Here is a 12,876-nt window from a genome sequence, read left to right on the forward strand (position 1 = left end):
ATGTTCGTAACGAGTTATTTTATGTGACTACGCGAGTGAGTTATATGTGTCTGTGACTCTGTTTGTTATTAGGTTTAAATTTTGTATCTCTATTTGTTATTAGGTTTAAATTTCGTATTTTGGTTCTTTTGAATGCCTCCGTTCTCTTGAAAATTTTTATTAACATATTAATTTTTCGAAACAAGTTTCCCCATGTAACCCTCTTGTTCTGATTTATCAGTGGTTTGTACAAAAACACAAGTGTCATTTTATTCCCAACTTGAATCTTTTGATCAATTATTTGAAATTCTGGTCCAATAGGTATGTACTATAGTGTGCTCCCAAAGAAAATTGAAGAATATGGGTTGAACCGGTTGGAGATGTGATAATTAAAGCACTCAACGGACAACAGATAAAATTCATTTGTTTTAACACTAAAATGGACGGAAGGACCAATTCGAAAAACACGGTGAAAAACGGAAGACTAAATTGCATCAATGAAAAAACGGAAACAAATAAAAAACACAACCTAAAATTAGGAACTAAATTGAGAATTATCCCGAGTCAAAAATAAAAAAAACCCATACAATACTACAATAGGTCACTTCCACCAACTAAACAAATGTCCGTCTATTTTAACAGCTAATGTGACAGAATAACCGATTTCGGAAGCATTCCAAAATTAGAGGACCAAATTGGGTCAATTGAAAAATAAAGGACGAAATCGGGACCGCGTTAAAAAATGAGATACCAAATTGAGAATTATCCCAATTATAATTCAAACAATAATTATTACAAATTAAGAATCAATGATGCATACAAAATAGTCTTGGGTACATTAGAACAAACTACAAGCCTTGAGGCTCAAAGCAAATTACAATGCAGTATTGTATTCCACACTAGAAAAGAGCAATTGTCAGTTGAGGTCTAGGATTTAATCTGAAAACCATCGCATTCCACTCCGAAAAAGATCGATTTATTTTAGCTTGTTCTTTCATCCGAAGGCGTTGTTAAGAGAGAAGGCGTCGTTAAGAGAGTAGTATTTCTTCCAGCATTAGATTTCAAGCTTGTGTCCATAAATAATTAGCACACCTCACTCAGCCACTTCCATCGAGCTGCCCTTGGGATGCAAGGTGTGCCATGTATTGCTACGAAGCCAACAAAACGAGAGTGTTGACTACACATTGAACAACTAAACAAAATAAAAGGCAGTAATTCAAGTAAATCTCCAACACCCTGACCTCATAATTCAATCAATTGATCGTAACTTGTGGAATGTAAAAGTCACCAAACCCATTGTCTAGGCAAAATACGCTGAAAAAAAAAAAGCAAAGAAATCTCCCCAACAGCACTTAGTTTTATCCAATGCTCAACAGATATTCTGCAGTGCAGTATTTCCTCACATAAGATTTGACTTACAACAATCACAATTTTACCTCTGCATACGCTAGGATTGTCTGGAAATCTGAATACGTTGTTGTACAGCATACAAGCATGCCAAGATTCATAATATTCATGGTTTTTTTTGTTATAAACATTCCCTCTCAAATAATGCTAATGCCAGGTTGAAAGCGGCACTACACAGATCCTTCAGAAGAAAATGTCATACGAAAATGAATAAATGCAAACTGTTCGTCACTTTTCATACTCCATTAATTGAAATCTACTAGAATTGTCACAAAATAATTTGAAACAATATGAAACAGACAGACTGTAACATGTAGCCAACTTACAGCATGATACGCATATGGAGATTTTCCCTGGCGTTCAAAATGCTTAGCCAAAATGCACCATTCAATTGGTCCCCATTCCTCTATTTCAAAGCAATTTCCGAGAGCAACTTTGTATAGCTGTCGGCAAATCAAAATTTCAACTTTCAAGAGAACTTCAACTTGAAAAAAGAATTTTTTTCAAATTTCAGGACTATAACATAGAGCAAAAGGTCCATGTAAATTTTGGATAAGCAAATAGCACGGTAAATTCGAGATGAAAATTAGGAAAGAGCGCACAGTTACATATGGTTTAGGAGAAAAGTACTAGCATCAGTTTGAAGACAATCAGAATCGAACAAGCAGGTTCAGCCTATTTTCACTATGCAATCAAATCCTTCATTTTCAACCCCGGTTTTCGACACATACAAACATAATAAAACTTATTGGTTTCTTAATAATCATTTAATTGACCGACCTTAGTTGAGTCTATGAGAAGTTCAGTCCCAGCCGGATACGATGCATAGAATTGGTCTGCTCTCGATAATCCAGCTCTAGTCCTGTAATTACCAAGAAAAAAAAGGACAAAGAAAAGATAAACAATGATATCTCATCAACTTTTAACCAGACTTTCGGGACAAGAAATCAAAACCCAACGATCAAGTAGATATTTCAATAAAAGCAGACAAAAAAAGTTCCGACATATGCAATAAACTCACGTATTGTTGGTGTAGGCATAGCTGATGAGAGCAGTGAAGCCGAAAAACCCAGCATAAGAAACCATTCGACGGAACTTCTGAATTCTCACAATCTCATTCCAGCCTTCATAAAACCGCCACATATTGAACTTTGGTATGGACATTTTCAATATTGGATTCATTCAGGCAAACAATCGAACACGTACTCTGCTTCCCCGTGAGTAAATAAATCAGTGAAACAAAATGAACCTGGTGTAAATTCACTTGAAATGAAAAAGGATGAGTAACAAAATCAGTGCGTCCCAAAAACCAAGCTAAATCCCATTTCCAATCAAGATAATGGTGTAAAAGAGTTTAACTTGAAAGAGCAGAAGAGAAATAGAAGAGGAAAGTAGGAAACCTGCCACCCAATTCCGAAATCCCTTTTTTACTTTTGGCTACACGGCTAAACTGTTGGAATCGGGTGTGTATAGACGGGGTGAATACACACTTTTAAAATATTTTGAGCTATAATAGCTCGTTCTTGAAATGTTCAAATATGAACCGAACACCAAAAAATTATATCGAGTTTGTTCACAAAACCAATAATCCCTATAAAACTGTTCAAGTGCTTTGAAAATCATTTAAAAAGATTGCAAGTTGAGATAGCAAAAACATTTTAGTTGAATTATTTTATTAAACACTTTCTATGCAATATTTTTGTATTTTTGAGAACACATAAAATGCTTCAACAAAATCATCCAAAAACAACAACGATAAGTAAAAGCGATATAAAATCATCCAAGAGCACATAAAGAGACACAAATTTGTTTATGGATGTTCGGAGACTCAACCGCTCCTACTTCACCCCTTCTTTCCTCACGGGAAAGGATACACTAAAAGACTTTGGCGTAATACACCCAATCCAACCTTAGGACTTACCCCACCGCTTAAGTCGAAACTCCTAGATTCTCAAACTCTCTCCAATGACATAACACTAAAGATACAAAGTTTAGGCAATCTTCAACGTCTTTGTGAGAAGACACTCATCTCAATGAAAAGCCCTTGACTAAGCTGATTTGACGCCCTCTACATGAGGAAAAATTCTAACTAGCTGAATATAGTTTTGGTTGTCCACTCTCTATTCTTCTCAATCTCTAGATCTTGTATATATAGCCTCTAAGAGTGATATATTCATTAGACACAAGAAAGACTGTTGGAATAGCATAACGGTCATATTTGCACTTCTGAAAAATTGCTTTGGTCGTTTGACTAGATCTGGACCTGAAGCAGTTGACTAGTGAGAGCAGGTGACAAAATTGATGACCAATCGAGTGAAAGCAGGTGACAAGTTGGTGACCGGTCGAGTGAGAGCATGTGACAAGCTTATGAAAGCACCTCGATTGGTTGTGTGAATGCCGTCTGTTCAGGTGTCTATAATTCTTGTTGCGTTGATTTTTGGGCAAAGTGATGAACATGAAAGTTGTAGCTCTTGATTTTGGCTTTCCAACGGCACAAGAATCATCCAATTCGAAGTTCATATGAGAAAGTTATGCTCGAAATACCAGAGCTGCTCAAAAAGGTCGAGTAGAGTTTTAGCGATCGAGTAGATCTCAGCGGTCGAGTGACTGGCGACCGGTCGATTGCTAATAGATCTTGATGCGTTGATTTCTGGGCAAAGTTGTAGCCCTTCGTCTTGGCTTTCCAGCGCATCAAGAATCACTCCATTTGGATTTGATATGTTCCAAGACTACTCCAAAACGGTCGATGACCGAGAAATCAAGTGAATGTGGCCCGATGGAGTGATTATCTCTCTTGATTCATCGATATCTGGACAAGGTGAAAAACATGAATATTGTAGCCCTTTCTCTTAGCTTTCCATGGAATCAAGAATCACTCGATTTATTTTCGAGTTCGTACAAGAGAGATATGCTCTCAGCTGTACCAGAAATTCAGGGCAAAATTTCAGTGCAGAACCACAAACTTCAACCCCATATATCAGCAACTTAGGCTCTGATTCAGACTTTGTGAAGATGATTTTAGATCATCATCTTAGCTTTGCGACGGTTTTGGCGGCTGGTCATTTGGATCATCGAGCTATGAGATATGCTTGAAACAAACACCTCGCTAGAAATGAATCCGAGTTCATCTCAAAACTTCCAAAATATGATCTAGCAACTACACACTCAAGTAAATATGTTAAAAACATGGCAACAAGTTTGTTTTGTCATCATCAAAATCCTGATTAGTTTGTATAAACAGACCCAACAGAATCAATGGAAAGAACCCTAAAATAGAGACAATTGATCAGAACAAGTCTTCAAATCCACCCAATTCTTTCTTGCTTCCATTCATAATCAATTGAATGAAACTTCTGGTTCAAAATCCAGATTAGTTTGAATAAACAGACCCAACAAAATCAATTGGAAGAACCCTAAAATAGAGACAATTGATCAGAACAAGTCTTCAAAATCCACCCAATTCTTTCTCGCTTCCATTCATAATCAATTGAACGAAACTTCTGGTCCATAAAGCGCGCATGGGCTCGCCTTTGTGAATCGCTGCGCCTGGAATGTTCCGAGGCGTAGGGGCTGAGCCTGGTGGCGCCTCTCGCCTTGACAACTATGGTCATCTCTTGCCTACTTTTATTTTAGTAGCCTAGTATCTTCCTCATGGACAAAAACTAAGACGAGAGGATCTCACAGATCAATTTTATGATACGAGTCTTTTATTTGGATTATCCATGAAAAAATATTATTTTTATGCCAAAAATATTACTTTTTGTTGTAAATAAGGGTAGGGTTTGAACCGTCCGTCTCACAAGAGACCATTTTTTTATTCTTAATCTAATAAAATAAAATAATTATAAATTAATTTAAATAGAGGAGAATAACAAAATTAATGCAATCTTCATTTATAGGGATGTAAACGAGACGAGCCGAGCCAAACCTTATCAAGCTCGGGCTCGGCTCGTTTGACATAAATAAGGGCTCGGCTCGTTGATCTTAATCTAAAACTCTAAACATTTCACTTATCAAGCCAGTCACGAAAGAGTTTCCATTAAAATGTTGCCGCAACGATCAAGTGGAAATACAAATAATTAAAGAATTTTCAATATTTTGCATTAATTTCCCAGCCGCTGATCCAAGGGCCAGAATTGTCCCTCGACATTTGGGTCATTTTTGGCTCTTGGATTGCAATCCGGGCAGGATCAAAGTATCCCTAGCTAGCTACTAACTTCTGCTCTTAATCATATCTAGGAGCCTAAACAAAATGTATGAATTAAAATAAAGTTGCTCCGATCATAAGCATTTCGAGAGGCAAAATTAAAGCCTTGTTGTTTCCAAAAATTAGTTCCAATACAGTACTAACAATAAAACTTCGAAGAAATTAATGTAACGTCAAGACAAGGACATGCACCCATCATTGATCAAAAATAAAAGATTTGGGAAGAAGGAACCCCAAAGAGGATGGAAACATGAGAAAAAGAGAAAGCATTAAGATAAAGGACAAATTTTCAGAGTTTTGTTAGAGTACAGTAATTGGAAATTATCCCGACACTTCGTAAGTGTTGATTTCTTACCCGTCGTCTTTCGCCTCGGCAAATTATATTGTAGCGGAAGCACGGCGGAGAAGTTCAAAACGCAGTTGAAACGAGCTGAAACAACCAAGAATTAACCGATAACAACGCAACAACTAGAAGAATCAGATCTCGCGCAGCTCCAGCCGCGAACAGAGCGCGATTTGGGAAGAAACATCTATCAAAACAAGCGATCCCTGGCTCAAATCGAATACACGGATGTAAGGAAGAAACCCCTCAAACGGATCGAAGTTTCGATAACGGATGAAGGAGATATGAGCCACCGCCGAGGGGAGAAGAGAGCGAAGAGAGTGACGGTTTTTTTTTTTTTTTTTTTAAAGAGCGACGGGTTTGGTGATAGTGTTTTCTTTTCTTTTATTTATTTTCTTCAATTCGTATTTCGTACAGGTTTTTTTTTTTTTTTTTAAGAGTGACGGGTTTGGTGATAGTATTTTCTTTTCTTTTACTTTGTTTGGAAGTTGAAAGGGAAGAAAGAAGAAGAGAAAAGAAGGTCAAGGAAAGGGGAAGAAAAGAAATGCTGCATTTTTTTATTTGGGAGTTGGTCCGTTGGAGGAAGAGAAAAGAAAAGAAATGATAATTTTTGTTTGGGATTTGAACGAGAATGAAAAGAAATTAGTAAATAATGTATTAACTTGACTTTTATAACCTTCAATATTTTTAGTATGCTTGATATTTTAATATCAATCGATAATGAACAAATTTATGAAAATGTTCAATTCTATAAAACATAGATAAAGTAAATATTGTTTACAAACTTATTTATAAAAAAAAGTTTTTGCAGCAAAAGAACTAACATAATTCCTACACGTTCGAAGCTCCAAAATGTAAGCTAACATAATTCTAAGTCAGTCAATAATTTCTATCTTCAAAAATATCATCTTTGCTCGCAGCATGCCAATATTCAAGATTGAAAATCAAGCGTCAACTTGTGAAAAATATTCTTGCGCCTTTCTGTTGGCCATCCAAAAAAGGTTCTAGCTTTATCGGGATTTTTAGTAAGAAATATGTAGCATTCATCAATCTGGTATTCTTCAACTCCAATAGTGATCAACTCATTGAAGATCTCACTCTCTGTATATACTCTTGTTCTAGAATTCTGGAGAATGAAATTTCCCTCCCTAATTGCCCCAGCAACATTGTCAAGAGCAAACTTTAGAACCTCAAGTTTTTCATCATCCGAGATTTTTTTTTCTTCCTTCGTGGATTTGTTGAGCCTTCATTCTTTTTCTCGCAATGTTTTGAATTTGGTGCATCCAAATCTTTATTTGAATAACAAAAGTCTTCCAAACTTATTTTTTTTTCACACACCAACCGATCAATATCGATAATACTTTCAACCTGCAATCAATTGTTCTTATTCATCCAACGCTTACGTTTTTCTTTGGCCGTTTCCGAACTGTCTCCGGTTGCTCTATCTTTAGCAAATAGTTCTTCCAAACTATCGTAGTTGCTCACAGTTTTGGTCTTCCACTTTATGACATCAGGTTTCTCCTATAAAAATTAACAAAAGTTATATGTTAATGAATAAAATAAAATAATGATTAAGATTCTAATTTATAAAATTCTAATTGGCACCCACCTTTATAAGTTGTTCCCAAACTTCAGGTTCGACATTCCATGTTTTTGTGAATGGATTCCAAGAAAAACCACTTAACTTACCATTCCTAAAAAAATAATAAGATTCATTGAAATGTTCCTTGAGTGTCTTCATTCGATTCTTCAAATGGTCTTTAGTGAATTCCATTTGAAGTTTTTTCCTTCAATTCGATGATAATGTTATTATATGCAGTGGTTGTAAATGTCTCATCTACTCGGAATCCTTGGTAATGCTGATTTAATAATGCCTCAATGAATGCTTCATCCATACGGGCTGTCCATTTCATGTTTTCTTTCTTCATGTTGAGAAATTCTTTTCTAATAACGACACAGTAATCCAGATAGAAAAATGTCACATAATAACAAGTTACAACCAATATATATTCATAAATCATAATTCATAAGTCAACTTACAAAGTCAAACTTTATAATCTTAGATTAAAAAACATAACATGCTAAAAAAAAAAATCCACCTCATATCTGCAAATCAAAAAGTTACAGGACATAATCTTGCCACATTTGAATAGCTATCTGATTTCTTAATTGTTCTCCTTGTGTTGAATCTTGACCAGTACCTACAATTTCAACGGTATCTTCATGTGGTGCAGATTGTCGTGACAATTCTTTATCTACTTCATTAATATATTCCACGTCAGGATCAACTTCCATTAAAAAAATATGTAAGATGCAGCAGGCAATAATTATTTATATTTGTACATTAAGACTATAAGTTGGTTGAGTATCTCCTATGATAGGAAATTTTTTCTTCAAAATGCCAAATGCCCTCTCAATTGCATTGCGTAGAGAAGAATGTCTCAAATTAAACAATTCACAATAGTTTTGTGGTTGCTGATTTGAGTATTCCTTCAAGTGGTATTGACATTTCTATAAGGCGTAAGAAGTCCTCTTTTCAACATGAATCCAGCATCAACAAGGTAAATTTCCCTATAAAAGTTCAAATAGTTATTCACTTACTTCTTGAATAAAGAACTCACATATAGCTAAATATTACCTTTAGGAATGATTAATTTATCTTCCCTGCTAAGCGCATTTTTTATGATTCTGGAATCTGATGCAGTACCTTCCTAACCGGGTAAGACATAGGTGAAACACATGTTTAGAGAACATGCAACAAGCACATTTTGCGTAGGATGTTTTTTTCTACCTCGATATTTTGCTGCAACATTACTAGACACCTTCACACGTACATGAGTTCCATCAATTGCACCAACACAATCCTAATAAACATGTACTACGTTCATATAATGGTTGTAGGTAGTTATGCCTAAAATTTTAAACTAGTGGATAAAATGAATCACCTTGAAATATGGGTAAAATCTTTGGTTGTTAAGTATTTCGGGAGGAATTTGTTCGCCTGTAGGTTGTCGAAGAAATTGGTCTTCCAATAATATAACCGACCTCAAAACTCTATGGAAATGACGACTAACGGTTTCACCAGAACGCCAATAAAAGAATGCCATTGTGCCATTTTTTGCTGGAAGTGCTAATATGTGGAGAAACTTAACAACTTGTTCTTCTACAGTGACTCTTTGAGTAGGAGTTAGACTACCGTGTGTTTGTAACACTTCACACAAACGATTAAATGTTTTCGGTCCCATGCGAATCACCTTACTTAAATTTCCATTGGATCTAAGTTGAAGAAATAATTCCTTTCTTACTAAATGACATCGCTTGGACCTATTTCCAATAGGCCGATCCACGTGATTCAGACGGGAGATTTTTCGAAAAATGAGTAATCTTATAACATGACAAAAAACTTCAACAGCAACTAATTTTTGACTTTTTTCACGAATATCAGACTCTCTTGCAACTTCAGTTTGCTCCATATCCATCTAAAACAAAGTCATTAGTATGCCGACTATCGAATGCCTAATTACTAATGTTCACGACAATATGTTAACATAATCATTTAAAACTACCAAAAAATAAATAGTTAAACATATCAATAAGGTGCCCTGAATTCGTACAGATTTATATAGCAAAACAACCATAATTTGTGATATATGACATTTGGCAAAGTAAATCAGTTAAAAAGATATGATGTTTTTGAAAAAAGATCATATTTTTAAAATCAGGTCGACACAAAACAAGCAAAAAAATAATTAAATAAATCAATAAATAAATATAAACCAGGAAGAAAATGAGAAATGATAACAACAATGAGAAAAGTAAAGGAAAATGTTACTTATTTGATTAGTGTGGAAGATTTGTGCAGTTGTGTTACTCCATTGAAGCTGTTCAGACGTTTTTTTGGAGGAAAAAAATGATAAACCCAGCCGCCACTTGTTATAATTTATGAATAATGAGTAGGGTATAATTGGTATAAAAACTATAAGTTTCCCTCCACCAATTTTTTTTCCCCGTTTCCTCCCAAAAATGGGAGGAAAATAATTCGACGGCGGAGCGCAAAATTTTCCCTCCTTATCATTTCTTTTCTCTCGCTTCATAAACTCCCAAATAAACATATTTAATGATTTCTTTCCAATTTTTTTTCCTTTCCGCTCATTTTAAAGCTCCCAAACGAAGCCTTATTTCTTTTCTTCAATTCGTATAGGTATTTTTTTTTTAAGAGCGACGAGTTTGGTGATAGTGTTTTCTTTTCTTTTATTTTTTTTTCAATTCGTACAGGTATGCCGTATGTGGGTATATAATGGTTTGTGAAGAGAGTTTTCTTTTCTTTTACTTAAAACAAAAAAAAAAAGTTGACACCGAAGGGGACCCCATTTCACATGAGTCAGAGGCCCATTGGCTCATGCTGGGATTATTCTATGCTACACCTGGAGTACTTCTCCCCCATGATGTGGTCAAATATCAACAATTGGATATCAAGAAATATGTCAATTTCCATAAAAATATATGGGTCCCACGTGATCTATAGTATTAAAATAGGGGGAGAAACACTCCTGGTGTAGCATAGACTAACCCCTCATGCGGAGGTTAAATCGAAGGATGTGCGCAAGCGGAAGAGACCCCCCATGATGTGGTCAAATATCAACCATTGGATCATCAAGACATATGTCAATTTCCATAAAAATATATGGGTCTCACGTGATCTAATGGTATTAAAATAGGGGGAGAAACACTTCCGGTGTAACATAGACTAACCCCTAATGCGGAGGTTAAATCGAGGGATGTGCGCAAGCGGAAGGGACCTGAAGGAGGGAGCAACATGGACAACCCCCATAGCATACCCCACACTATTTCAACAGGGAATATGCTTCACACGAGGATCGAACCCGCAACGTTGGGAAATCTCTTTCCATGTCACCTCAGGCTTTACCAACTCGCCTATATTCATGTGGACTTCTTTTCTTTTACTTCTGTTCAAGAGAACCAAGGGTGTGCATTATTTCGGTAAAATCGAATTAATCCATTGAATGAATTCAAAAATTATGTTCGGTAATTTAAAAATCCGATTTTAGTTCTAGAAAATTTTGGTTATTTCAGTTTGATTTTTTTTTTATGTAAAAAAGTTCGGTTAACCTAATTAACGAAATTATAAATAATTATATTTTTGTTTTTTATTAAACTTTACATATAATTTATGATATTTTTAAAATATTTATATATTTAATATTATACTTAATTTTTCTTATTTTTAATTTGCTAAGCATAATGTGTTTTATTATGATAAAAATCTCATATTCAATTATTAATTTTATGATTTTTATTGTTTAAAAAACAAATCGGTTAATATTTTTTAGAATTTAAATATAATTTATGATATTTTTAAATGTTTATATATTTAATATTGTACTTAATTCTTCTTATTTTATTTATGTTTAATGCAAAAAAAAAAATGTTCTCATGTGTTTTCATGACTATAGACATTTATTGGTGTAACAAAATACTAAATACATATAAATTATAAACCTATATAGTTTAAATTTGAGATGAGATAAACAAAAAGAAAAGAAAGTTGATGTTGTTTTTCATTAGACCCTATTTAAGGATTCTAAACCGAATGAATTCAAAAACTCGGTTCGGTTAATTTATACATTCGGTTTTAGTTCTAGAAAATTTCGGTTAATTCATTTTGATTTTTTATTTCTGTAAAAAATTTCGGTTAACCTAATTAACGAAATTATAAATAATTATATTTTGGTTTTTTATTAGACTTTACATATAATTTATGGTATTTTTAAAATATTTATATATTTAATATTATACTTAATTTTTCTTATTTTTAATTTGCCAAGCATAATGTGTTTTATTATGATAAAAATCTCATATTCAATTATTAATTTTATGATTTTTATTGTTTAAAAAACAAATCATTTAATATTTTTTATAATTTAAATATAATTTATGATATTTTTAAATGTTTATATATTTAATATTGTACTTAATTCTTCTTATTTTATTCATGTTTAATGTAAAAAAAAAAATGTTCTCATGTGTTTTCATGACTATAGACATTTATTGGTGTAACAAAATACTAAATATATATAAATTATAAACCTATATATTTTACATTTGAGATGAGATAAACAAAAAAGAAAGAAATTTGATGTTGTTTTTTATTTTCATTAGACCTTATTTACATATCAAATTTTTATTTCATTAAGGATTCTAAATAATATAATAGTATTCATGCATTAAGAAATTATATTATATCATTTTAATATCACTCAAAGTATATCATAACAATAAAATTTAAAACAAAAGAATTATTAATATTAAATTTTAAGATATTTTGTGTTTTATCTCAAACTTTGATAAAATTTTGGTAAAACAAAATTAAAGTTTCAGTTTTTATTATTAAAATTTAAGTTATATATATATATATATATATATATATATATATATATATATATATATATATATATATATATATTAATTTCTTGTCAAAGCGTAATTACCAAGAAAATAAATAATTATGATAAAAACATAATGATGATTAAAGTTTTTAAGTACCTATTTTTTGTTCCAAATTTTAAATTTGATTGAATGTTATCATTTAAATTTCAAATAATTTTTGTGTATCCATATATATGTGAAAATATCCATAATTTCTATCAATAATGATTTCGGTTCTCAATTTGAAATTTGATCGAATGTTATAATTAATTTTTTATTTCAACTAGTTTTTGTGTCCGTGTATCGTGAACATTTCTATAAATGTTAAATATGATAATATAAAAGTTTTCAGTTATATATTGATTGGATGTTATGACTTATGAGTACTTTTCTATGTATTATAATTATAATATACTAATTTTCATATTAAAATTGAAATTTGATAGGATGTTATCACAACTTTATAATTTCAAATAAATTTTTGGTGTGCATA

The 12,876-nt window shown here is 32.8% G+C and overlaps 1 protein-coding gene across 6 annotated transcripts; it reads right to left on the reverse strand.

Moving 5' to 3' along the window:
• Positions 1-713: 713 nt before the first annotated feature.
• LOC140863125 (uncharacterized) lies at positions 714-6,308 on the reverse strand. Of its 6 annotated transcripts, XR_012143848.1 has the most exons (7): positions 5,949-6,308; positions 2,408-2,649; positions 2,167-2,248; positions 1,713-1,829; positions 1,416-1,567; positions 1,221-1,293; positions 715-1,127 (listed from the first exon to the last, which is right to left on the reverse strand). XR_012143848.1 is itself a non-coding variant. In XM_073266301.1 (5 exons), exons 2-5 carry the CDS (start codon positions 2,566-2,568, stop codon positions 1,077-1,079), a joined length of 411 nt encoding a protein of 136 aa, XP_073122402.1. In that variant the 5' UTR covers positions 2,569-2,649; positions 5,949-6,306; the 3' UTR covers positions 723-1,076. The 6 variants fall into 6 exon arrangements, 1 of the variants encoding a protein (XP_073122402.1); XR_012143850.1 differs by having other exon boundaries at positions 714-1,127; positions 1,221-1,567; positions 2,408-2,593; XR_012143847.1 differs by having other exon boundaries at positions 1,221-1,567; positions 2,408-2,635.
• Positions 6,309-12,876: the final 6,568 nt, after the last annotated feature.

Source organism: Henckelia pumila, chromosome 4, assembly GCF_033568475.1.
Source record: "Henckelia pumila isolate YLH828 chromosome 4, ASM3356847v2, whole genome shotgun sequence".
Classification (NCBI taxonomy): domain Eukaryota; kingdom Viridiplantae; phylum Streptophyta; class Magnoliopsida; order Lamiales; family Gesneriaceae; genus Henckelia; species Henckelia pumila.

Bases quoted from the DNA above. Each gene is read 5' to 3' on its own strand.
- LOC140863125 (XM_073266301.1), bottom strand. From the start codon at position 2,568: ATGAATCCAATATTGAAAATGTCCATACCAAAGTTCAATATGTGGCGG. The intron at 2,249-2,407 runs GTGAGTTTATTG...TGGTAATTACAG, and splicing joins TATGCCTACACCAACAATAC to GACTAGAGCTGGATTATCGA. The intron at 1,128-1,712 runs GTAAGTTGGCTA...TTGGCTTCGTAG, and splicing joins CTCCATATGCGTATCATGCT to CAATACATGGCACACCTTGC.